The 27,965-nt window shown below is 37.4% G+C and overlaps 1 protein-coding gene across 2 annotated transcripts; it reads left to right on the forward strand.

The window, feature by feature from the left end:
• LOC577378 (probable E3 ubiquitin-protein ligase HECTD2) lies at nucleotides 1-27,906 on the forward strand. 2 transcript variants are annotated; one of them, XM_030995362.1, is made up of 22 exons: nucleotides 1-128; nucleotides 5,656-5,839; nucleotides 6,190-6,309; nucleotides 7,103-7,240; nucleotides 7,610-7,744; nucleotides 8,818-9,398; nucleotides 10,093-10,279; nucleotides 10,558-10,873; nucleotides 12,293-12,394; nucleotides 12,812-12,985; nucleotides 13,553-13,755; nucleotides 15,439-15,570; nucleotides 16,200-16,326; nucleotides 19,398-19,475; nucleotides 19,942-20,148; nucleotides 20,716-20,833; nucleotides 22,226-22,467; nucleotides 23,937-24,014; nucleotides 24,385-24,453; nucleotides 25,059-25,207; nucleotides 26,246-26,342; nucleotides 26,638-27,906. In XM_030995362.1, exons 2-22 carry the CDS (start codon nucleotides 5,706-5,708, stop codon nucleotides 26,821-26,823), a joined length of 3,573 nt encoding a protein of 1,190 aa, XP_030851222.1. In that variant the 5' UTR covers nucleotides 1-128; nucleotides 5,656-5,705; the 3' UTR covers nucleotides 26,824-27,906. The 2 variants fall into 2 exon arrangements, with proteins under 2 accessions (XP_030851222.1, XP_030851223.1); XM_030995363.1 differs by lacking the exon at nucleotides 12,293-12,394.
• The last annotated feature ends 59 nt before the right edge of the window (nucleotides 27,907-27,965 follow it).

Raw genomic sequence — 27,965 nt, forward strand, 5'->3', positions numbered from 1 at the left:
GAATTTTGCAATGCAATGCAACAACAGTCAAACAATAAACTGCCGTTGCGTCGGATTGTGTTTAGACTTTAGACGCCAGTTTTCCCTTCATTCAAGCACAGTAACATTAAATAGTGAATATGAAACAGGTGAGTTAATTTATTTAGATTAGAAAGAACCAGAATGGTGTGACTATTAATGTAAATGTAAAATGTAATTTGGGGTTAGATTAACTCCGGGAAGTCAACACCGGCGCCGGTGTTGGAGCTTCCCGGAGTTAAGGTTAGATGAAACGGGTCGTCCAGCTCGCAAAACCTTATAACCGGTAGATCTAGAATCTACATGTAGTTATAGACCTAACTTTTAGGGATTGATATCGTCAACCGATGCCAATATTACTTATTAGGGAGGCCAATGCCCAAATCTAACTTTTTAATTACTAATTTGTTTATAATAAAACAAACATTAAAAGAAAGCATTTTCTTTCACTAAGAAAACTCGCCCATCTGCCGACTCCAGAAGTTTCATAAAATAGGAGATATCCAGCTAGGTCTAGTTCCTATGATTTATGAGCTTCCTTCTACGCCTGGCCGTACGTAAGAGCCTTGAAACAATCAATTTCATGGTCCCAAAAATTACGTTGAGAATTAGACAGGCCCGAGGGAATGGGCGTGTCATCATGGTCATTGCCCGGACAACAAGTTCAAAACTTCGCGCGAAAGTACATTCATCATCACCGGCTAGCCTTGAATTAGTCGCACACACCGACACAGTAGTCAGTACTACAGCCAGGCCGTCCAGGTACGGTAATTCATTGCATGCAAGCCGCAATCGAGCCATGCTAGCCATGCCATGGCATGGAGGGTCAAAACATAATGAGAGAAAGCTCGAAAGCCACTCATTGTAAATTAAGAAAATTGACACTGCATTATCAACGATCGATAAATCCAACTTGCACAGTTGCAGCGAACACAATACGGAATCAAACATAGTCAATAGGACTGCACGCATTGAAAGACGTGTACTGACGGAGATATTTCTCTCCCTCTCTCTCTCTCTCTCTCTCTCTCTCACTAACCATATGATGATATCATACACTAAAACACACACGTTCAAATCATGGCATTCATTACACTTCTCAATTGGAGTATAGATTCTAGACTGCTCACGTAGACTTTTTTTTTTTTTTTACTGAAATGTCTTTTTTTACACTTCTCATACATTACTGCACGACACTGGTGTCTAGTGCTGAGAATAAGGTACTATGTGTGAGACTACGTCAAATTTGTTTTGCGCGCGATGAGACCGGAGCTCATACATATTCATATAATGATGTCGCAAGACTTCTATTCGGGGCTGGAACAATGAGGTCTCTGTTCACAGTTTTCCTTCTCAATTTGAGATGGCTCTAGCTATGGGGCTCAAACCAACGCAAGATTGACAAAAACATTGTACTCTATCTACCTTCGAATGTGCAGTTTGTAAAAATCTGCAATTAAAAAGATATAATCTTTTTTCTTTATATTTTCTAGTTGTTAAAAGTGACATTTGTGCACATCTGATATGTTAATCTCTATCAAAAGTTCTTTGATATTAAATTGATTCCATATTTTTAGGCTCTACCTTCAGTCATTGAGAAGGATTTTAGTGAGCTAACCTCATCGCCCTCTAGGACCCTTCTAGTTTCTCTTGTGCGTCCGTTATTTTTGTCTGCTAGCCCAATTATTGGATTAAAATACGTCAAAATCTGGAAGATCGTCAATAGATGGTGAAAGACCGTTACAGATCCGTGATTATAGGTATGTTGTGGAGTGTGTAATTGTGTATTTGTTATACATTTTATTCCATAGATATTTGTTTTCTTTTTTTCTCCCCTTTTTTTTTCTTCTGGTTATTTTCTGACTTGGACGACGAGCGCACAAATCGTAGGCGTAGAAGCCTTACGCCCGGGCATTGGCCTCCCTACCAATATGATCGTCCCCCCTCCCACAGTGTAGATCTAGATCTAGGTCTAGATCTAGAGCTTTTTTTATTTTCAAGGTGAAATTGTGTTCTCTGGTGCATACTTTATAAGAGTATTTTAACATTAATATAGCTAAAGGTAGGGAGGCCAATGCCAAAATCTAACTTTTTAATTACTAATTTGTTTATAGATTCTAGGTCTAGATCTAGAATCTAATAAAACAAAGATTAAAAGAAAGTATTTTCTTTCACTAAGAAAATTCACCCATCTGCCGACTCCAGAAGTTCCATCAAATAGGAGATATCCAGCTCTTTTTATCCAGCTTCCTTCTAAGCCTATCCGTACGTAAGAGCCTTGAAACAATTATATTTCATGTCGCAAAATTACGTTCATAATTAGACAGGTCCGAGGGGATTGGGCGTGTCATTGCCCGGACAACAAGTTTAAAACTTAGCGCGAAATTCCATTCATCATCAGCGGCTAGCCTTGAATCGGTCGCACACACCGACACAGCTCCAGCTAGGTAATTGCATTGCAATTAGCCGCAGTCCTGAAATTGAGCCATGGAGGGACAAAACATGAACAGACAGAAAAAATAAACGTAGATCTACGTGATTGTAGTCAATATAATCCTAGAAAAGAATTAAAATTAATAATTAGGGTCTAGGCCTACCTTAAGGTGATATTCCAAATCCAATAGTATTTCCTCATGAGTAAAGATCAATCTGACACTGCATTATCAACGATCGAGAAGTTACGAGGTCCAAATAACATCCATCTTGCAGCGAACACAATACGGAATCAGCAACGTACGTTCGCAGACGTGTACTATATATTATTTCTCTCACTCTCTCTCTCTCTCTCTCTCTCGCTATAGATCCTATACGTAACGTACGGTACTCACTAACCATGTATCATACACAAAACACACACCTTCAAATCATGGCTTTCATTCCAATTCTCAATTGGAGGATAGACTGCTCACGTAGACTTTTTTTTTTTACTGAAATATCTTTTTTAACACTTCTTATACATTACTGCACGACACTCGTATCTAGTGCTGTGAGAATAAGGTACTATAAGTAAGACTACGCTTGGAGCACCATCTGACCGGAGCTCAGACATATGTCGCAATACCCTTTTTTTTTGGCGCGGACAATGATGTCACTGTTCACAGTTTTCCTTCTCATTTTGAGATGGATGTAGCTATAGGGCTCAAACCAACGCAAGATTGACAGAAACATCGTATTCTATCTACTTTTGAATGTTCAGTTTGTAAAAATCTGTATTTAAAAAGATATAATCTTTTTTCTTTATATTTTCTAGTTGTTAGAAGTGGCAATTGTGAACATCTGAAATGTTGATCTCTATCAAAAGTTCTTTACTCAAAACGGATCCCATATTTTTAGGGTCTACCTTCTGCCAATGAGAAGGTTTTTAGTGAGCAAACCTCTACGCCCTCTAGGATTTTCTTAGTCGGTGGCGCGTGCGCGTCATGTAGCTTCTGCTACGACAATTATTGGATACAAATACGTCAAAGTCTGCAAGATCGTCAACAAATGGTAAAAGACCGTTACAGATCCGTGATTATAGGTATGTTTTGAAATGTATAATTGTATTTTATTTTCTTATTTTCATCAATTTTTATTTTTACATCATTTTTTTCTTTCTGCTAATTTTTTGAAGTGGACGACGAGCGCACAAATCGTAGGTGTAGAAGCCTTACGCCCGGGCATTGGCCTCCCTACTAAAGGCAATACGGAGAGAGAAAATCATACAGACTAAGAAGTATGAAGTAGGCCTAACAGAGAGATAAAGAAAATTATTAACATGGTCATGGTAGACTCAGTATAGACTAACCCATTACCTGATTGTTCGCCCACGAACGTGGGCCGCTGGGCAGAGTTGATCTTCTTCTTCAACTCACTAAGCTGTGCCTCCAACTCCTGCAGTCTCTTACGACGCTGCTCACTCAACTTGTTAGTATTTGCATTTGTCTTGGTTGCAAAGAGTTCATGGCTCAATGTCTCCTTCTCCTTTGACAATGTGTTCACCTGGTCTTCCAGCTGCTTCATTGTAGTCTCATACTGTATCCTCATGACTTGCATCTTCTCATCACTCTGTCCCATGCATGGTCTGGGCAAGCTCCTGTTTCCTAGCCAGGGCATGGTTCAGCTCATGAAGCTCCCTGCTAGGGCTGCCTGGCGAAGGGCATGGGTCTAGGGATATCGGATGAGGAAGAAGCCTCGCCTTCGGGCCGCGGGGAGGGTCCGGTAAATTCAGACTCGTCGGATGAAGTAGCTGCAGTTGTAGGTCTTGACTCATCATCCCCATACAGAGAAGAGAGTATGAGTACAAGACCAGATTGAAGATTTACAGAATAAGTACATTGTACAAGCATATATACCCAAAAGATTAACAACAAACAAAAACAACAACAACAAAAAAGATTTGATTATGTTTCTTACATTGACAGCAAACAAAACAACCAAACTAAAACACTAAAAAACAAAACAACGAAACAATAAAAAACAAACAAAAACAAGAAACCTGATCAAACATTGCTAATATATCTACTGAGTAACAAGGTTTTATAGGCCCTATCTCTTTTTAAAGACATTTAGTGATGGACTAGTTTAATATAAACTGGTAAACTGTTCCAGATTTTAGGCCCTTTGAAAAAAATACAGTTTTTAGCTAGAGAGGTGCGTACTTTAGTTAAATGAAAGTTTGAAGATCCATGTGTATTATAAGAATGTACATCGGCATTATAACAAAAAAAATTCTGAAATACTGTTTGGTATGTAGTTTTTAAAACATAAGTACATAAAAGTTGCAATTTCATAATCAGAAAAATCAAATATATTCAACATATTCAGGTTATTAAATAACGGCTTTGTATGGGCAAGAAAATTGGCATGCGAAATGATTCTCACTGCCCTTTTTTGTAATCTGTATAAACGTAGCATTGAATATGTAGCCGAGGAATTCCAGGCTAGGTTACAGTATTGAAAATAAGATGAAATAATGGAATTATAGATTATTTTGAGTATTTTTTGTGGGAAATACTTTAACTTATTTAGAATACCTTTTAGAAATTTTCGTGCAGATGACTTCAACATGCTCATTAAAGGATAACTTACTATCAATTTGGGAGCCGGTTAAGGCTCCCTCGAATACCATATCATAAAAAAAATTTCCAGGGAGCCCTTAAGGCTACATGTACATGTATGTATTGACTTGAGCAAGGTAATGTTTCGTTTGTTGGATTGATTTGACTGGTTGTGATCTGGATATTGTTACGTTGGCCTACACATGGATAAATAGATTATAAAGAACTGAGCCGATAATATTAATAATTAAATTCAAATAAAATAAATGTAGATCTAGATCTACATGTAGGTCTACCGTCTAGATTCTACAGATAATCAAAGTTAAACTAATAAGGTAGCTATTAAACAAGTAGTTTTTAAGTAACATTAAAAAATAAATGAATAAATACATAAATAAATAAAAGTTAAAGTAAACCAATAGACCACTGGTAGACCTATTCTATTCTAGGTCACTAAATTAGATTTAAAGTAAGTAAGTAAATTACGTGACACAATTGAAACGAGTAGACTCGTCTCAAGACTCCAGACTCTGCCTTGGCATTATCATTCACTATCATTATTCCTGGATTCCTGCCTTCTAACGTTCTATTTCTCTAACAGAATGTCACGGAGCCAAAACTTGTTAACGTGAAGCTGTAGTATAGCTTGTCATGATGAGTGGACACGGGGAGACTCTTGCAGGCCATAGACGGCCCCCTGTTGGACCAGGAGCAATCAGAAAAAAGAGTATTCCTACTACATGTACAACCATCGACAAAGGCACAGGTCGACTCAAACTTACCAGGTAATAAAAAGGGGTATTCTGAAACCTAAATACTGCAAGTAATTATGTGACTGTTCTTTGTAATTGTAATTATACAGTAGGCCTATATTAAAGCCGTCTCCATGTACTTGGAAAGTGATTTCTTTGGTTAAGAGCACATACCTCAGCAATGTAATTGGAGGTACGTAATGCAACAAATTTTCAAATATGCCAGCCCGTAGTCATATCAACCAAAATTAGTTTTGGAATGAAAAATTGAAATCTTTTACCTAAACTTAAAAACAAAGCTCCACCATTTGCCTTGAAATATATTTGGAGAATGGGAATGAAATATCATCTTTGAAACTTTGTATTTTCTTTTTGATTTGCAGACAGTTGTCAACCAGTCAGCCTAAGTTAGAGGGGAGTGTAAGAAGAGGATCTCTGGATAGCATTCTCATTGATGGACGTGCTAGATCAAACAGTTTAGCCAAGCTTACGGACTTGAAGAGGTAGGTTTGGACCAAATCTTTAAATCTAGATCTTTTTTTTTTTTTTTTTTTACTGAAGAAACACCATTGTGTTATGGATTGCTCCAAATCTACAGATGGGGTCTGGTAATACTTAGCTGCAGTTGTAGCTTGACATTTAAACTCGAAAGGATGTATTCTCGTTTCATGGGGTTAGAAGTTTCGATACTGGATATCCCTAGGGAATAAACCCTCCATTAGTGGCACGGCTGGGAATGAAACTGAGATTTTGATCTCAAATCCATGAATATCAACTACACCATGACACTTCCACAATTTTGCAAGAGCAGTGAAGGATGATTTATCCAAAACAAAGTCTTATGAAAATTGATATGAAAAGATAGTCTTTAGTTCTAGAAACTAAATTGCAATTAATGAGAAAGTAGCTGAAATTATTCTGTCATCATTCACTAGTGTAGCTGATTAATATGAACAAAGCTTACACGGAATTCCTGGAAATCACATTCAGTGAAAAGCACAATTTCCTGGAGACTGTATATTAAGTATGTCAGTCTGGACTTGTACATCTATATAATAATAATAATAATAATAATGTAACTTATATCGCGCCAAATCCACTCTGTGGAGTGCTCAAGGCGCTATATATGCTTGAATTCTTTTATCTGTCTTTGCACATCACCAAGCTATCTGGCAGACATAATTGACCTGTGCTACAGCCTTCAGTACCAGTTTCACTTAATTATGTAAGAATTGATTTTCCATCATTACCAGATCAGAATAGTACATTGAATTCTCTATCTGTGACTCTCTGCAGGAATCTGAGTGCTAGTAACCTCGCAGCATTATCAGACAGTAACCTTTCTGTACAGGAGGCAGAACCACAGAGGGGTTATGATGCACCTAATACTACAGGATCTAAAGCAAAGCATTACCTAGAGCAATTCATCAAGAGGTAAATATACATTTCAATATAGAGCACTAATGATCATACTGTTGTGGTTTAAACATATATGTTCATGTAGGTTCTTGACGTTTATAAACCCGTCTGTTCATGTACTACTTGTGTAATTAATATTGTTATATTATATTAATTGACACTCCTCTGTTTCCAAATACATTTTAAATAATCTGCATAATAAATTTACCATTTTGTTTGCCTACAGTATTGACATTTTAATCTCATGATGCTCTCTGAATTCAACTACGAGATAAAGTGATAAATATGTATCATTGATGAAATTTAATGTGCATAAAAGCACGATATGATCATCTTGCATGAAAGAAGTGTACAGAGTAATCATAAGATCATTCGTGATTTTAGATATTACTACCAGCTGACTGAGGGATGCGGGAGGAGAGAGTGCAGGAATAAGTTCTGCCGATCCTCAGAAGATGCAATCCGGATGACTCCTGATGTAGCTGCTATCATCAGCATCCAGCTTGCGTCTAGTCAAAGGTTAGCTTGCTTCAGTCTTGAATCCTTCATGTCCATCTCTTCTCTTTTAACCATCTTATATACACCACTCCTTCCATATCTTTCCTTAATTGTCATCAAACTTTTTCATCTTTCCTTTCCGTACCTTTCCATCTTTCCTTTTCTGTTTTCCCTTTCTCATGAAAATGGAGAATGGACAGCACAATTTATCATAAATGTTACTGAAAATACTGAATATTATTACTATCAAATTTAATTTTTCATTCTAAGGTTTGTTTGTTTATTATCTGAGAAATTGGTGTTTATTTCTCATATGTAACACTACCTTCAATGCACCTCTTAAGAGATACAGAGAGAATCTGTTCTCAAATTCCTGTCCATAGTTCCGCTGGAAAGTTTAAAAACACAAAGAGCTCTCAAGAGAAGCCATTGTAAGTTGATGTTCATGGAGTACTGCTTGTAGGTGTTGTGGTCTAGTGGATAAGTCTCTGGACTGTGAACCACAAGGTATGGGGGAAGAGGTTTAAATCCTGCTGCAGCCCTGATGTCCTTTGGCAAGACATTAATCTACATTTGCCACACTCGACCCAGGTGTAGTAAATGGAAATATGGTAGGATTCATTCCTTGAATGCACTGAGCACTACGTTTCCAGGAGCTAAAGCCAGGGTAATAATATCCTATGGAAGCGCATAGAGAGACGTTATATCATAATGTGATATGCGCTATACAAGAATTGGTTTTTATACCTTTTACCTTGCAACATATTAACAATCGCTAGGGTGATATAAATCAGTGCCATGTTTACGCGATGCTATTGGTATGAGTTTTAGTAATACCTTAGTCACACCTTTGCATATTTGGCTTGGGTATTGCTGCATATTTATGGCAAGCCGTTTTAACATTTATTTCTATTTACTGGTATCAAGAAATTAATTCTTGATATAAAGAAATAGGAATAGATGTTAAAACGGCTTGCCATAAATACGTGGCAATACGCAAGCCAAATACGCAAAAGTGTGACTAAGGTATAGGCATAATATTTTGAAAGGAAATAAAGAAGCCTCATACAGGTGCTTCCTTATCTTTTCAACAGATTATACTTTTGTAGTTCAGAGAAGTTCATCGGCCGCGCCTTGCCAGAAGATGTCTTCCAGGCGAAAAACAGTAAAGTGAAGTCTTTCCTCCAGACCCTGTATTCCTCATCACCATTTGCCACACTCTTCAAAGATGTACCTCAACCAGAGTCTTTCTCTACCACTACCAACAGTGCTGCCACAAACTCAAATAAGAACATTGCAACTTTTAGGCATTCCAAATCTGACCTGGAGAAGCTAGGGAGTGGACAACCACAGACTTTCCCTGGCCAACTCAAGAAAAATAGACTTCCTGTAAAGCTTATGCGCAAACCGCCAACAGGAAGACAGTCCTCTCCTGTAACCAACCTACCTCCAAGTGGAAGGCATCAGCTACCGGGGACAAGGGCGGGGTCGAACCCTTCCATGCTTGCACAGAGGGTGGGGTCACTAGGTAAGCTGGTGGTGAGAGATGAGCGGGAAGGAGCTGCCAGGAGAGGAGGTGATGTGATACGATGGGGAAGTGATCATAGCTTACAGACAGGAGATACTCCAGATATGCCTTGGGTAGTAGATGAGTCTCCAAGCAGAAGTAGAAATTGTTAGTATCATTCACTTTCATTGCCCTCTTCCTTACATCAGTATCAGGTATTGGAATTTATACACCAGTTATTTTTCTACGGTGCTTTACATGGGAAGATTTTATAATTTAAGTTTTAAATCATCATGTTGAAATTATTGAAAACATATTTTAAAGTACTTGTAGATATCGCAAATTTGTGCTGATGTTTTGGTTTATAATACACTTGCATGAAATTTCCTCCTTATCAGATGATGTCAGCTGGAATTCTAACTTTCAAATAATTCTTTCTGGAAAGGAAGAAGAAATACAATCATGAAACCAAGTCAGCAAGCAATGAATTTAAGAAAGGAGGAGTGACACTGATGTTCCCCCTGGGAGCCCTGTAAAGGGTACTTAAGTTTTAATACACCTCTGTTCCTCTGTTTATTTTTTCCAGACTCTTTAACTCATGCCTGAATAGAAAATCATTGCGCTTTTGTATATATTATGTATCATGTATTTCATCTTTTGCACAAGCTGCGCCTTGAGCATTTGACTGTCAAGTGGATTTGGCGCCTTATAAATCTTGTGTATTATTATTATTATTATTAAAGAGCAGTCCACAATTCATTTTCTTTCAATAACTTCCTTCCACATTAGAAGAAAAAAATCATGGGTTATAATTTCTATTTTTTTTTAAATATTGAAAATAATACTTCTCTTTGTTAATCAGGTCAAATGGCTGGGTCAGGTGAAGATGTTAGTCGAGGTCTGTTGTCCAGATCTAACTCTGGTCTACAGAGGAACTGTGGAAGGTCCATGAACTTTGAGGGTGGGCTTCATTCACGTAGCCTTAGCTCCAGTCAAGAGAATTTAAGCTTGCGTGGTAGCTATGACAACCTAGTCAATCTTCATTACAGGTAAGTAATAATACCTCAATAGCTATACATACTCTGGTTAATACTCTTTACATAGTGGGGTTAGGGTTAGGAGTAGATTTTGGTGTTACAGGGCAAAGTGCACTCCATATTGTTTAAAATGTTAGCTGATTCTAAATTCATAGATATTAAAACCAGCCGGTGTGTGACCGACCATACATCCAAAGCAATGACATTGTATCACTCAGAGAAGAATGCACATATGCAAATCAAGTAAAGTATTAAGCACATGAGGTAACATCTCGTTGATTGCCTTCTAGGTCCAGAACAAGCCCCATGGGAAGTACTGGTAACAGCCTACAGATGAACTCTGGTGGCTCTGCCTTAAGCCTTACCTCTGGTCGTGAGCCTTCCTCCCTCTCCTCCAACCCTCTCTCCTCCCTCAGCCCTGTAGCCAGCCCTACTAACAGCCCCATCTTCAGCCCCGCCCCCAGTCCCATGAGGCTCCTCTCTGACCAGGAAGCACTTGAGGAGACCGATGACCTGCGTGAGTTTGAGAGGTCACTTTCACTTGAGATAGCTCTAGATACTGGCCAGGAATTTGCTCTGACTCATCTTACCCTCAGTATGCTACAGGTACTTGCTTGTTCTTTCTTTGCAAATACTTCATTAATGTCTAGGGATAGTGTTTAGTAATTTGAGTTTGTGTTATGGTATGAATTCCAGTACTGATTATCTAGATATACTATTTCAGATTAAGTAAATTCAATTTACGTAATTTTGGAAGGAGATGTCAAGCTAATTGACTGTCTTGCCTTGATGAAGTATAATATGATATACACTGTAAGTCCTTTCTTCTCCTATTTCCCAGTTGCTGCATCTATCCTGTGATTGAAAATAATTTTAAGATGAACATATGAAATGACCTTCATTTACTTGAATGAAATAAGTGAGGGGTGATGGCTCAGTGATACAGCAGTGGTCTCGTAACAGGGAGGTAGTGGGTTTGAAACCAATACAATGCGCTAGTGCCCTTTGATAAGGCATTAATCCTAATCACGAGGTCCCTAGGAGAGGACTTGATTTGTTGGTTCCCTGGGGCCATATTCTGAACCCTGTGTTATCTCTAATATTGTTGTATCTTTGGAGATAAGATAAAGTTGGTATTCTGAACATTGTTGTAACTTTTGTTGTATCTTTTCTCTCATCTCTTTGGTCGCGCCTGCGCTCAAACTTTTGTGCGCTTGTAATAGTGCGTATTATTAAAAAAATGACGCTTAATCCTCATTTTGCATATGCGCACAGGAGATAACATGACGAGATAATTGGTATTCTGAAAATTGTTGCATCTTTTATCTTATCTTATCTTGCGTGGTATTTACAACAATATTTACAACAGGTAGGGGGTTGTTGTATCTTTCGTGTTGATATAATGGCGGCAATCTTCCTTGCCCAGAACCAACTTCGTGCCAATAGATGAGTTAGAAGAAGATTGTGTGTTGACCGGAAACATCACAGATGAGAATTTTCTAAGAAATTACATGCTAGGATTGACAATTTTATTGCTCTCATCTTAACCATTTAAGTGAAAATGTGACTTGTTTTCATGATCCACATGCCACAGCGCATATGATGACACGCATAATAAGCGCACACTTAACTAATTACGCCCTAGATTAATATGCGCTAGGTGCATCTTCAGATATAGTATGAAGTATTCCTATTGGTTGGCCTACTTATCATGGTTATATAAAATAGATTTTGATTGGTAGGGTCCATAAAAATGGGCGTGTCATCAGTGGTCAAAGATAAGATAGAGGCGGTCCTTCAAGAGATAACACAGGGATACAACAATGTTCAGAATACCAACTTACAACAATATTAGCGCTGTGTTATCTCTGGAAGATACAACAAAAGATAACACAAAACTTACAACAATGTTCAGAATACCACCCCTGGTTGCTTACTTACAAGCATACACATGCTTTCTTAGCAGTCAGGAAAAACCAACCAACTGAATTGTAAATGTATCTTCTTTCTCCTGTTTTCCACCAGAGTATTATTGATCAGTATAAGGAGTGTGGAGACGATGCATTCCTTCTCAACACGATACGCACTGTCTTCATGTCAGATGTAGCTCTCAATGCAAGCTTCAGGGTCAGTGAGGTTTCTAATGTTCTTCTGACCCTTGTCCTTCCCAACGTTGAAGAATGAATCTCATGTTTGGTGTTTTTGTTCTTCTGTATTTTTGATGTTTGATATGACAGAACTTGTTTGTATCAAGATGACCATAATTCAGGAGTAATGTCATGAAATCTTATCTGTGATACATGTACATGTTCATTATATCAATGAATAAACCATTGTGTGTGACAATAGTTGGCAATGTCTTTACTGTGTGATACCAAACGTTTGTGTCAGAAGCAGGAGTCTAATTGATACATTGACTCTATGTTTTGTAGCAGCAAAACCCGGCCACTTAATTTCCTGTCCATTTTTGTGACAATCTACTTTTGCATATTCCGCTAAAAATCTGAAAGATAGTTTTTATGATATTTTGATCATTGTATGCAGGTGGAAGAGAACAACCCCTACAGCCGTCTTGACCTGGCTGCTGTAAAGACAGCATACAATCTCCTATGGGACCTGCATCCTAGAGATAGATTCATGACCTGTCTAGCAAATGCCATAGAGATTCTCCTTAGGAAGCTAGACCAGTCCCTGGTCCAGTCACATGGTATCAACCAGGTAAGCTGTGCTTTAGATCTTTGAGATCCTCCTCAGGAAGCTAGACCAGTCCCTGGTCCAGTCACATGGTATCAACCAGGTAAGCTGTGCTTTAGACCTTTGAGATCCTCCTTAGGAAGCTAGACCAGTCCCTGGTCCAGTCACATGGTATCAACCAGGTAAGCTGTGAGGTCTTCTCTAAAGCTTGAAAATGCAAGAAATGTTGATATCATTTAGTGGTTAAAGGTATTACAAAGTTTTGGTATGGGGTCATGAATGTGGTACAAAATAACATTCAATTAGCGATTCCCATTTGGAAATTATATATCACAACTACATATTCTGTTTTAGACTTCAACGAATCCAGAATCGTGCAGAAAAATGCAAGAAAATATGATCATGTGTCTCCTTTGTTTAAACAACTACACTGGTTACCTGTTCATAAGAGAATAATGTATAAAGTTTCACTTTTTATTTGTTTATAAATCCATGTATAACCTTATCCCATCCTATATTTCTAGTCTGTTTTGTCCCATCCAGCAATCAATACTGTAACTCTATACCATGTATGTTTGTTGTGACCTTTAGTTGCTGATCATCCTTGAGTGTCCTCTTATGGAGCTGAACTTTGAGTTGGTCCAGGTCCTGTGCAGGATAATAGCCAAGCAACTAGTCCCTGGTGCAAGGACAAGTCTGATCCAGACCCTCCTTCACCTGGACAAAGAGCGCTTCCAGAGACTCCTGAAGATCCTCAAAGCTCACATGGTCTCCATGATCAGACCTAATGAAGGGTAAAATCTCGTTCACACATTAAAGGGGTCGTTTAACAAATCAAAATGTGAGATGCACGGCCCTACGTGTTATCAGTGTCTGTAATATGGTGTTATATTGAAGCTCTAAAAAATTGTGCTTCAAAATGATCAAGAAGTGCCTCAAAAAAAGTAAAAACCTTTGAGTGACCGGTTTTACCATACTCGTTTTCCCCAATAGACTTTATTGTTACGAAAACCGTTTATCAAACACAAAATTTGACTTTGATTTTCAATCATAAATATCTTGATAATCAGACAGGCTTGTAAAAGTCATGGAGCTCCTGACTGACCTAAAGCTTTATAATTATCATTGCAGCATGAGCTAAATCAAGGATTTGTTTAAAGGATCTAAGACAAAGTTACCGGATCCCTTTAAGGCTCATTCAGATATGCCATGGTAAACTGCAGTAAAGAATCCGCCATGGATTTTTTAGGTTCAAATGAATGGTAACTGTGCAAAGCAGAATGAAAAAAGCATATTACACTTACATCATCTTTTTTTTAAAAGCCATCCTTTACCTTGTCATAACTTAATGAGGCTTTACCATGTAAACCATGTTTAAAAGAAAGAGAAAAGGCAGTGGCAAAATAAGAACCATTTTAGGTGAATCGATCGACAAGTGAAGCCCACTATGGTTAAGTCAATTCATTTTGCGGCAGCAATTTTTGTTCTTAGGTGTTTTACCGTTTACCATGACTTGTATGTTTTAACCCTATTTAGCCCGGGCTATTTTGAAACTGCATAGCCCGGGGGGGGGCTTCTCAGGCCCCCCCCTATGATCTCGGCCGTGAAACGCCCGATCGCCGCGAAAATTTGCATACATGTCAAGTGAAGTGTATAGAATACTATGGTAATTTCAATTTTTTTGAAAAATTCACTCATTTGCATATTTATGGTAATTTATGCAAATAAGGTCATTAAATTCACATTTTTGCCCATAAATCAGACATTATTCATATTTAAGCATTCTTTCTCACTACATATATTTGTTAGACCATTTGGAATAATAATACAGCACAAAAATTTGAAAAACCAGGGTTATTCCTTAGGTTATCTATTGTTTTGATAATTTCTTATGTATTTCTTTGTTTTTTTAACTTATGTATTTTATTGTTTTTGTTGTTTTATTTCATTTCCAACTATAATTCAACTATTTTGACCCCAAAATAAACACCTAAAATCTAAACAAGACCAAATAACCAATGTTTTACCTCTTTATTTGAAAAATGAGATTTCCATATGTTTTGTACACAAATCACAAAAATGAGCGATTTTCGGGCTGACATGCGAAGACAAAAGGACACGTGACTTTGTAATGGTAGGTCCGATTTTCGAAAAATTTCTTTCAAAAGTTGCGCAAGACTCGAAAGAAAAAAGTCACAAAATTTCAGTGCAAGATTTTCTTGCGTTAAAAAATTATCGCGAAAAATGTCGAGGGGGGGGCTTCTCAAGCCCCCCCCCCGGGCTAAATAGGGTTAAGTCATTTCTAAGTGCTGTTTGTTTTCTGCATGTAATTTTTGAAGACTTCCAAAACATGCAACATAATTGGTGAATGAAATTGTGTGGACAAAGGTATTTTGAATAGCCCATTACTGTCATTTTTTTTTAATACTGGTTTCAACTTATTTTGATTCATATTTTGTTTCTTATTTTTACCATAGTGCATCTGAGGGCATGGTTCATGTTGCCATAGCAATGCAAATCCTGTATAAAGCCAATCAAATCCGGCTTGAGCATGATGCCAGTAAAGGCCTTGCTCAGTTAGAGGATTTCTACTGTCACCAGCTTTCAAGGTAATCACTTTACATGAGTTTAGGTATTGGTGTATTTTGTATCAGAAATCTGTAAATTGTCATTGGGTAACTATCTGTAAGGCTTGGAGTTTGCTCCTGTGATATTTTCTACGATATAGATACATTGTTAATGATTTCAGGTAAGCTGTTATCGCTTTTATGTGAGACCATTCCATCACCATAACATTGGGAAGAATGTTTGATGATTCCCATTAGTTATGTAAGGTCTCTTTAGGCAGTGATAGGACAAAATGAGGAAGAATGAGTGAACAGATATATTTGAACTTCAGAAAAAAAGTAATATATTCAAAGGCATTTTACAGCATGTCACATCTTGAACAATCTCTTTATAAGAAAACTACTGTTTTAAGCATTTAGAATCCAGAATGGTATGATTACTTTTGCTGTTCCGTGCAAGGCATTACCCACATGCCTGCCAAAACTTTTTTTTTTTTTCAATGAAGTTTCTGAAGTAAGATGAAGACACATACTCATTGTACATGGACATTCTAAGCCAAGTAGATTCTTATATTGAACCTTTTGAAAGGTTATAAAGCGTTTTTGTCATCACAAGAGATATTGAACATCATATTATGTCATGTGTTTCATTATCATATTATTATCTGTAGGGATCTTGATTACCAAACAGAGTATCATCGATGGCAGCTTAAAGCAGGGCTCCCTCTTCAGTCACCCAGAGATGAATTCTCACCGGTCCCATCTCTACTTGACTTTCCATTCCTACTGGATCCAGCTGTGAGTTAATCTTTCTCTCTCTCTCTCTCTCTCTATTTCTCTCTATCCCTCTCTCTCTCTCTTTCTCTCTCTCCCTATCCCTTTCTCTCTCTCTCTCTCTCTCTCCCTATATCTCTATTACTCTTATTTTTCTCTTTTTTTTTGGTCATACTTTCTCTCTTCCTTTCTGTCTCTCTCTTTCTCTCTCCCTATCCCTCTCTATCCCTTTTCTCTCTCTCTCTCTTTCTCCCTATATCTCTATTAATCTATTTTTCTCTTTTTTTTTGGTCATACTTTCTCTCTTCCTTTCTCTCTCTCTTTCTCTCTCCCTATCCCTCTCTATCTCTAGACATCTTCGTTCATCTCAATCCTCCTTATTAGTTGTCCCTAAGACGCGCAGTTCCTGGGGGGATAGAGCATTTTCTCATTCTGGTCCGTCCCTTTGGAATAAGCTGCCAGTTAGTATTCGTAATTTAACTACCCTTCATGCCTTCAAAGTTGCTCTAAAAACCCATCTCTTTCTAAACAGTGCTATCTAATCATGTCAATGTAGCGTTATAATTTGTGTTTTAGTTTACTTTATTTTAGTTAAGAAGTTATATTTTTGTGATAGTAATACATGTATGTACAGCGCCATGAGCGTCAGAGCCTGGCGGATACCGGCGCTATATAAATATCCATATTATTATTATTATTATTATCCCTTTTCTCTCTCTCTTTCTCCCTATATCTCTATTAATCTATTTTTCTCTTTTTTTTTGGTCATACTTTCTCTCTTCCTTTCTCTCTCTCTTTCTCTCTCCCTATCCCTCTCTATCCCTTTTCTCTCTCTCTCACTTTCTCCCTATATCTCTATTAATCTATTTTTCTCTTTTTTTTGGGTCATACTTTCTCTCTTCCTTTCTCTCTCTCTTTCTCTCTCCCTATCCCTCTCTATCCCTTTTCTCTCTCTCTCTCTTTCTCCCTATATCTCTATTAATCTATTTTTCTCTTTTTTTTTTGGTCATACTTTCTCTCTTCCTTTCTCTCTCTCTTTCTCTCTCTCCCTATATCTCTATTACTCTATTTTTTTCCTCTCTTTTTTTGTCATACTTTCTCTCTTCCTTTCTCTCTCTCTCTTTCTCTCTCCCTATCCCTCTCTATCCCTTTCTCTCTCCCTATATCTCTATTACTCTATTTTTCTCTTTTTTTTTTGGTCATACTTTCTCTCTTCCTTTCTCTCTTTCTCTCTCCCTATCCCTCTCTATCCCTCTCTCTCTCTCTCTCTCTCTCTCTCTCCCTATATCTCTATTACTCTATTTTTCTCCTCTCTTTTTTGTCATACTTTCTCTCTTCCTTTCTCTCTCTCTTTCTCTCTCCCTATCCTCTCTCTCTCTCTCCCTCTCTCTCTCTCCCTCTCTCCCTATATCTCTATTACTCTATTTTTCTCCTCTCTTTTTTGTCATACTTTCTCTCTTCCTTTCTCTCTCTCTTTCTCTCTCCCTATCTATCCCTTTTCTCTCTCTCTCTCTCTCTCTCTCTCTCTTTCTCCCTATATCTCTATTACTCTATTTTTCTCTTTTTTTTTGGTCATACTTTCTCTCTTCCTTTCTCTCTCTCTTTCTCTCTCCCTATCCCTCTCTATCCCCCTCTCTCTCTCTCTCTCTCTCTCCCTATATCTCTATTACTCTATTTTTCTCCTCTCTTTTTTTGTCATACTTTCTCTCTTCCTTTCTCTCTCTCTTTCTCTCTCCCTATCCCTCTCTATCCCTTTCTCTCTCTCTCCCTCCCTATATCTCTATTACTCTATTTTTCTTTTTTTTTGGTCATACTTTCTATCTTCCTTTCTCTCTTTCTCTCTCCCTATCCCTCTCTATCCCTCTCTCTCTCTCTCTCTCTCTCTCTCTCCCTATATCTCTATTACTCTTTTTTTCTCCTCTCTTTTTTGTCATACTTTCTCTCTTCCTTTCTCTCTTTCTCTCTCCCTATCCCTCTCTATCCCTCTCTCTCTCTCTCTCTCTCTCTCCCTATATCTCTATTACTCTTTTTTTCTCCTCTCTTTTTTGGTCATACTTTCTATCTTCCTTTCTCTCTTTCTCCCTCTCTATCCCTCTCTCTCTCGCTCTCTCTCTCTCTCTCTCTCTCTCCCTATATCTCTATTACTCTTTTTTTCTCCTCTCTTTTTTGTCATACTTTCTCTCTTCCTTTCTCTCTCTCTTTCTCTCTCCCTATCTATCCCTTTTCTCTCTCTCTCTCTCTCTCTCTCTCTTTCTCCCTATATCTCTATTACTCTATTTTTCTCCTCTCTTTTTTGTCATACTTTCTCTCTTCCTTTCTCTCTCTCTTTCTCTCTCCCTATCCTCTCTATCCCTCTCCCTCTCTCTCTCTCCCTCTCTCTCTCTCCCTATCCCTCTCTATCTCCCTCTCTCTCTCTCCCTCTCTCTCTCTCCCTATATCTCTATTACTCTATTTTTCTCCTCTCTTTTTTGTCATACTTTCTCTCTTCCTTTCTCTCTCTCTTTCTCTCTCCCTATCCTCTCTATCCCTTTCTCTCTCTCTCTCTCTCTCCCTATCCTCTCTATCCCTCTCCCTCTCTCTCTCTCCCTCTCTCTCTCTCCCTATCCCTCTCTATCTCCCTCTCTCTCTCCCTCTCTCTCTCTCCCTATATCTCTATTACTCTATTTTTCTCCTCTCTTTTTTTGTCATACTTTCTCTCTTCCTTATATCTTGTTGTTGACATTCATTTGCAGTATTAGTTCTAATCCTTTCCCTTATTCTTTTTTCCTTCCCTCTACATTTTGATCATATTAAAAAAAAAAAATATATTTTGTAGGAATATCATCGTTTTCTGCAGGAGACGTTGATCTGTTTTCAATACAAGAAAATAAATATTCATTTCAGTAAAGTAATTGAATTTGGGGGTTACTTGTCCTAAAAAATGGGGGTATTTTTGCCCTCTAACTCTATGTTGAGCCACAGTTTATAAGAAGTGGATATTTAATGTAACAATCTAATGGTGTTTGTCCTCAAATTGAGAGTGACCATAAGTGTTTTATAGTATTAATGCAGCTTTGCTTGGCATATTGAATGCTCTATTTTGGTTGTTTTTACAGTCCAAAGTACATGTGTTACACCTTGATGCTGTGGTTCAGATGAGGAAAGAATATCAGGTGGCCATTCTACATCAAGCTGTGAGTAGCAGTCTCATTCCACTTTTTGATTTATGACCAATAAATAAAATTTGCGAGTGGGAAAACTCTGATTTTATTTCCAACGTTTGATGTGAATTGTAGTACATATTACTTGATTGTGATAATTGCCATTTCTTTTGAAAATTAAAGAAGATCAGCAGATTTGATTCAGTAGCAATAAGTTCTTAACATTCGTAGGAAAATGTAATGGTTAAAGTTCTGAATCACAAAAGCCAAGACAAAGCTCTGAGATATATTAAGGATACTAGACAAGTGAAATCATCTCAATAAGGTCTTGACCTACCTTCAGTAGCTCAACAGTTAAAAATCATTGTTGAGATGCTTTTATGTTCTTCTTGTAAGAGTAATAAGTGACATTGTTTTTATTTCAAATATGTAATTTATGAATTATTTTTATGAGAATGTAGATATAAATTTTTTGTCGCAATATGATTACTTATTTCAGCGAGTGAACCAAGCACAGAAGTACTTGACAGATGGAAGACGTTTCACTCCTAACCTGAAGGATTCTATCAAGGCTGCTATGTGTCCCTTCCTTGTCCTGGAAGTAAGACGTGACTACCTGATCAGTGATACCCTAGCACAGATCAGACTCAAGAAGAATGATCTCAAGAAACCACTCAAGATCAAGTATATCGGAGGAGGAGAACAGGTGAGATCATCATCATAGTTTCCTGTTTAATGGGAGTTTTACATTGAATGCTCAGGAACTGAAGTATATAGTTGAGGCTTGTGACTGTAAGTCCTTTTTTAAATGACCAGGTAATTCATGATTAGTACCTTGACTAAACCAAACTCTGGTGCTGTGAATTGGTCCTTTATTCAGGACTTATATGTTCTAAGGCTACAACTGTAAAGCATTGAAATAGATTTTATTTTCTTGATAAAAGGTGAATTCTTATTTTCATGTATGATAGAGTAAATTCATTGCTCTAATTCAGGTACTGCCTCAGTCTTTAAATACTGTTAAAGCTTCATATTTTTTTTCACCCCTCCTAAAGCCACATTTATGCATTACCGCCATTTATATATAAAGCAAATTATATTGTTTTTATAATGTGTTGCACCATTATGTCCTTGTCCAAAATGTTCTTAATGCATATTTTATGTTATATATATGATTGTTACATAAAATGTTTTTTCTTTTTAACTGAATGAAATAAAATTGAATTGATTGAATTATTCTATGTTCTGTATGTTTTGTTCTTTCTGTTATCAGGGTTTGGACATGGGTGGTCTTCAGAAAGAATTCTTTCAGCTTATCTCTGAAGCAGTCTTCAATCCCAGCTATGGCATGTTTGTTAGCTCCTCCGAGAACAGGACAATATGGATCAATGGTAGGACAAACATGTTACTGTGTGTGTGTGTATTGGGTTTTTACAGACGTTTATCAATCAGATATGATTATTTATGTCTGGGGACCGACCTTTAAACGTCACCATCCGAAAGACGTGACTCAGCTTCGAACCTGCGTCCTCGGCTGAATCAGTTTGTAACTTCCACTGTTAGCTGGATTACAGGCGCACGCCACAACGCCTAGTTACTTCTATTGCCTTCTCATTATGTACATTATGAAGATTTTGATACAACATATTATGCACTCTGAGGGACATCGAGAAAACTAATGCTTCAAATAATACGTTTAAGGTAGAGTGCTTTTAATAGTGCCCAAAGTGACCAATATGGATAGAAATGTGCTTCTATGTGCATTGCAAGAATGGTATGCTCTTAAAGGGAGTATATCATGACGAGACTATGTGTCCTGTGGCCCTACTCGGGGCCAATCGGGTATAATACGAATACGGACGACGCGACCGCAGCATTCACATGCGTGCAACATATGCGAAAACAAAACCTGAGAAGAACTTCGGTCTGTTTCGCGAATGCTAGCTCGCCCTGACCCAGTTAATCTAGTCCATTCGTTTATGTGCAGTTGTCCAAAAGAAGACGTACATGTAGATAGCGTTAACCAGTATTTGCCATGATACACTCCCTTTAAGATCAACAGTGTAAATCCAATGAGAAGGTATTTGTAGGACCAATGTGAATGTTCGGTCGTAGCTCCGCTAACAATTATTTTCTGGTTTGGGACAAACTTTTTAATTTAGTACACAATTGTGAACCCATTACCAACAGGAACCGAGTGGCTCGCGTATTAAGCCTATGGGTATGATAGACAGACCTGCCAACCAGTACGATTTAGTCGTATTTCATACAATTTTTAGAAGCAAATACAACAGTATGATTTTGCTCAATAAAATATGATTTAAAAAAATAATTAAAAAACGCGTGTGTGTGTGCCATTTCCAATGGCAAAATGCCCATTCTGTCCTGTAAAGTATCCTACAAGCATCTCACATCTGCAATTTGGGGATGTTCATTGGTTCATTGATGACGAAATCATGCATATTCAACCAATGATCCATAAAAAAAATGTTCCTGTATGTAGGAACTGTAAGAGGCATTGATCCGCGTAACAGTCCATGTTTTTTTTAAGAATACAACTTTTGTCAGTAAAAAACAACTTTGGGATTAAAGAATGCAGTTTTTGAACTCCAGAGGTTGGCAGGTCTGGATAGACGCCACACAATGGTACAAGGTTGATAGATGCCCTTTATGCTCATCCTCTCAATGTTTTCTCTGGCCGTCTAGTTGTCACACATTTGTCACTTTCACCCGGCTCGGTATTGCTTGTGTCGTCTAAACATGTCATTGTCTTACACTTTCAGGATCAGAAGGCTCTACAGATTCTGACGATGAGTTTGAGCTGGTAGGCACCCTGCTTGGCCTAGCAATCTACAACGGTATCATCCTAGATGTGAATTTCCCTATGGCCATCTATAAGAAGCTCCATGAAGATCCCATGACCCTGGAAGACCTGATAGGGGTGCAGCCGTCCCTGGGGCGGGGCATCAGAGAGATGCTGGAGTATGAGGGAGATGTAGAGGATGTGTTCTGTCAAACATTCCAGGTAACTTAGTGAGATTGTGTCGGATATATACATTAAAAACTATGGAAGATTAGGCCTAAAAAAATAATCTTGTATTGCCCTTTAGGTGTCAAAACATGGGTCGGTCGGAAACCCTTTTTTTTTTTACTCTCTCTTTGGGCTGATTTTTCTCAGTTTTAATGCTTTAATACATTTTTAAAATAAAAAATTGGTAAAAAAAATAATATCTTTTTTAAAAAGCTGACCGTAGATTTTAAGATTTTTTGGTCGGTCGCAAAGGGCAATACAACATTTTTTTGTTTTAGGCCTTACATCATATACCTTGTGTGAGACAGGATTCACTATTGTGTGGATTCAATAATCCTTTCCAAGAATCAGAACTGTATTTCAAAAATCAGTGTGATATAATTTAGACAATATATTAAAGGTAATACAAAGTTTTGGGAAATTTTTAAATTTGGGTGGATAGTGATTCTTTACAATTTTGATATATTTGGATGGCCCTGTTGATGTATTATAAGCACTAGAAAATTTAGCCCCTAAAACACTTCTGCTTCCGAGAAAAATTGACTATAAAAATTTACCGGTGCTCCCGGTAAATTTTGATAAATTTCAAATAGCGTCTACGGCCGTACAATGGTAGCTGCGACAATGAAAATCTCAGAATATGTAGTTGTGATATATAATTTGTGATATGAAAAGTTTATTATTTACAATTTCATAACTTTAGACTCGATTTCAACCGCGACAACGATCACTGAATATTGTAGGACTGCATATGCGTCCAATATGTTCATTTGAACAAAATTCATGACCCCATACCATAACTTTGTATTACCTTTAATGTACCAAAGGGGTTTAGGTAAATACATTAATCCAATGATGTGTTTTAGGACTTTAAATCTGATTATGGTGATCATTCATAGAATATGTAAGTTATCATTAATATCTTTATTTCTGAATGATTGGGTGTCTACACAAACTGTTAGATTAGATAAAATGTCATTGAGGTTAGTTTAGTAAATGAGATCAAAGCAAAACATGTATCACATGCATGTATTGGACTGAATCACTATTACTACCGGTACTTATTGAGTATTTGATGTATTCTGTGTGTATTTGCTAGATTCATGTTGATTTAATGATATATACCAACATGTGGCTTATATGTTTACCCACTGGCTAAGTAATGCCTTAGTGTGGTTATACAGGCCACAGATAGAAAGGACTTTCATGGTCCACTGTATCTGCCGACAGTTGACTGAGAGATATCGATCAGCTGTGCGATGGTACTGTACATTCTATCAATACATACTTGTTCATGAATAGTGATAGCCAGATGTTAGAGTAATACAAATTATATGGAATTATTTTGTTGTAAGGCACTGAATTAAATGTAATGTCATTGTTGCTGGTGATGTAGCCTCTGGTTCCAATATCATATCGCAATTCTGTGTTGTATGGAAACTTTTTTTTTCATTTCTTTGCAGGTTTCTTATTTATCAATGGGTGATATTTTAACTGTTGACTTGGTTCTTCATGGCTCGCAAATTCCAGTAACAAACCAAGTACGTCTTTTCTCATTTGTCTTCAAACTATTTTAATGTTAAATAACCACTAGCAACCAAGTGAAAATGTTAAAAAGAATCAATATTGATTTAGAGTTTAATAACACTGCAGTGAATGCAGCGAAATGTCTATGAAGTGTTACTAGGTGTTAATATTTATTTTAAAATTACCTGAACAAAGTTACTGAGTGTATCCTTTCTTAAAGGCCCATTCTTATATGGAGTATATATGCCAAAAAAGAAATATCATGGCCCGAGCTCCTAATGTTTGGAGACTTTATGGAGAGTGAAAGGAGTATTCAGTTACCCAACTTTGAGATGTATTTTTCTGTTTTGATTTATTGAATCTATCTTGTGTGTTACATTTCAGAATCAAGAGGAGTATGCACGGTTATATGTGAAGCATTTACTGATAGATAGCATTGCAAGACAGTTTGAGGTAGGTGATTGAAATAAAACTAACAATTAAAACAATTTCAGAGGTTTATAAAGTTAATATTTAGTTGTACTAAGATGATACCTTGTGGCTTATATGTTTACCCACAGGCTAAGTAATGCCTTAGTGTGGTTATACAGGCCACAGATAGAAAGGACTTTCATGGTCCACTGTATCTGCCGACAGTTGACTGAGAGATATTGGTCAGCTGTGCGATGGTACTGTACATGTTCGGTGATATGATTTATAAATAAATTCAGGGTGTTGATAATTATGATTAAAGTTTATATGCTGATATTAATGACAATGATAGTTGTGACAAAGATGGTTATTAACATCTCTTTCTCTGCAAAACATTTTGGTTTTATGTCTGTTCATACATAAAATTTACCCCCTTTTCATTGCCATGCCCTTTCTTTGTATACCAGTAGCACAAAATGGGATTGTACTCCAAAACAAAGATTTGAATTTTCTTAGATGGAAACATAATTTTTGTTTAAAGAGAACTTTCATGATTTTGCAGAACAGGCATAATTTCCTCGCAACCAAATGAATGTCACAGAAAATATTTACAGACTCATTTTAAAAGGTTTTGTTTATTCCATCAGGCCTTTGCGAGAGGTTTTCACAGCGTATGTGGAGGCTCAGCCCTGCAGCTGTTCCAACCTTCAGAGATAGAGCTTCTCATCTGTGGTAGTCCTGTATTAGACTTCCATGCTCTAGAGACCTCTGCTACCTATGAGGATGGCTTCTCCAGGTAACCATTACTTCCTTTGTAACTCTCAACTACTGGCCATTCTTTTCAGTAAACCCTTCTTTCGTATCCATGTTCATCTTATGCTGTTGTATTTTTAGCCTTATTTGGGTGCTTAAAAGGAATGCCACTATTGCTTTACAATCTCTTAAGGCTTGTTAACATACAGCACGGTAAACTGCCGCAAAAATAAGCTGCCACAAGTGTTTTATATGTAAAATGAATGGCAACTGTGGGCAAAAAGGGCTTTTGCTTATTTACAGCTGAGCTCTGTGTTTAAGATACAGAAACATGAAGCGTATTACAGTTGACTTAATCTGAAGAACACTTCAACGGTTTAACTAGCTGCATTGTATCTGAACAAGCCTATCTAAAGAAAACTTCAACGGTTTAACCAGCCACATTGTATCTGAACAAGCCTATCTGAAGAACACTTCAACGGTTTAACTAGCCGCATTGTATCTGAACAAGCCTATCTGAAGAACACTTCAACGGTTTAACTAGCCGCATTGTATCTGAACAAGCCTATCTGAAGAACACCTTAACGGTTTAACTAGCCGCATTGTATCTGAACAAGCCTATCTAAAGAAAACTTCAACGGTATAACTAGCCGCATTGTATCTGAACAAGCCTATCTGAAGAAAACTTCAACGGTTTAACTAGCCGCATTGTATCTGAACAAGCCTATCTGAAGAAAACTTCAACGGTTTAACTAGCCGCATTGTATCTGAACAAGCCTATCTGAAGAAAACTTCAACGGTTTAACTAGCCGCATTGTATCTGAAAATGCCTTCAACGGTTTAACTAGCCGCATTGTATCTGAACAAGCCTTTTGGCAGTGCTATGTGATTATCATCTTTCATGAGGAATATGAACAAAATATTGAGCTTAGAAATCTTTCTTTCACAATTCATTTATCAAATATTTCAAGCGTTAAAATATATAACTGTGGGGTCTTAACATTTAAATTTATAACCAGCACTGACAGTATGCAATCAATGCTCTTTATAATTATGTTCTCTTTCTTTCAATATCAAATAGGAAACACCCGACTGTGTTATCTTTGTGGAGATTGATTCATTCCCTTAGCAATGAACAGAAGAAGAAACTGCTTAACTTCATCACAGGAAGCGACAGGGTAAGTCTATTTCACATTTCCATATCTGTGTTAGTCGAAATGCATCAAGTAATTTTGTTTTCATACTTTGCGTGCATCCTTCTCGGGAGATATTTCCTGAGAAAGAATTTTGCTATAATTCTCAGTTTGGAGATCAGTTGCATGATCTTCATATAAATAATAAACAAGTCTGAAAAAAAGTCTTCAAACCATGAGGCGTTTGAATTAGCAAAATCTTCCTGATAACAACTCTTTAAGAAAAAGCACTCTACCTTTCCTCATACTTTTCTTTTTATATTTTGTTTAATCAATTCAGGTTCCTCTTAAAGGCCTGTCCAGCCTGCCTATCGTAATTCAAAGAAACGGTCCCGACTCTGAGCGCCTTCCCACTGCCATGACCTGCTTCAATCGTCTACTGCTTCCAGAATACAAGGATGAGAAGAAGCTGAGAGAGAGGCTCCTCGTTGCCGTTCAATACGGCAAGGGCTTTGGACTTACATAACTATCTACTGCTGCTGTTCAGTACGGCAAGGGCTTTGGACTTACATAACTATCTACTGCTGCTGTTCAGTACGGCAAGGGCTTTGGACTTACATAACTATCTACTGCTGCTGTTCAGTACGACAAGGGCTTTGGACTTACATAACTATCTACTGCTGCTGTTCAGTACGGCAAGGGCTTTGGACTTACATAACTATCTACTGCTGCTGTTCAGTACGGCAAGGGCTTTGGACTTACATAACTATCTACTGCTGCTGTTCAGTACGACAAGGGCTTTGGACTTACATAACTATCTACTGCTGCTGTTCAGTACAGCAAGGGCTTTGGACTTACATAACTATCTACTGCTGCTGTTCAGTACGGCAAGGGCTTTGGACTTACATAACCATCTACTGCTGCTGTTCAGTACGGCAAGGGCTTTGGACTTACATATACATACAAGTACTACTGGAATACAAAGAGGAGAAAAGGCTATGAGACAGATTGTCTGTTGCTATCTAGTATGGCAAGGGCTTTGGAATTGTATATCCAGGTTCTGTTTTGAAAGCAGAAAAGTTGCAAGAGACATGACTGATTGCTCTCCCATATTGACAGGAGTTTAGGGTGACATTGTGCCGTGTGTGAACGTAGAGAGAACTGAGAAGCCTTGACTGAGTCATGGACTCACATGAAATCTCACCAACATAAAGAGAACAAGAAATACAGCATCATTAACTTTACATGCAGCTCAGGAAGTTACCAGTTTTCTAAATTTGTAATGAAAGTAAGATGCAACATTTACTATTTATATTTGATAAAAGGACAGATTTGTATATCTTTGATATCATCTATGCTGCAAGGTTATAGCTGCTTTGTGCTGTTAAGTATGTTGGTTGTATGGTTCCATTCCATCTACACAATATAGTAATCAACATTTCAGTCAGGGTTTTAAGATATATGTAATCACTAAATACCGTCTAGGTCAAGTGCTAATAGGATGTTACTACTCCAGATTAAAGAAGGGGATAAAAGATATTTCTGTCTTCTATTTTTATTGCTCCACTGTTTTTTTGTTTTTAGTTTTAATATCATATATATTAGTGTATATTATTATTATATTATTATTAGTATATATTAGATATTTCATCATTTATACAGTCCACC

This window comes from Strongylocentrotus purpuratus, unplaced genomic scaffold, assembly GCF_000002235.5.
Source record: "Strongylocentrotus purpuratus isolate Spur 01 unplaced genomic scaffold, Spur_5.0 spur5_scaffold_21, whole genome shotgun sequence".
In the NCBI taxonomy this organism is placed as follows: domain Eukaryota; kingdom Metazoa; phylum Echinodermata; class Echinoidea; order Camarodonta; family Strongylocentrotidae; genus Strongylocentrotus; species Strongylocentrotus purpuratus.

What these genes read in the sequence shown, in the direction of transcription:
- LOC577378 (XM_030995362.1), top strand. Translation starts at nt 5,706, where the DNA reads ATGATGAGTGGACACGGGGAGACTCTTGCAGGCCATAGACGGCCCCCT. An exon ending in AAGCTTACGGACTTGAAGAG is followed by an intron (nt 6,310 to 7,102) that starts GTAGGTTTGGAC and finishes GACTCTCTGCAG; the next exon opens with GAATCTGAGTGCTAGTAACC. An exon ending in ATGATCAGACCTAATGAAGG is followed by an intron (nt 13,756 to 15,438) that starts GTAAAATCTCGT and finishes TTTTTACCATAG; the next exon opens with TGCATCTGAGGGCATGGTTC.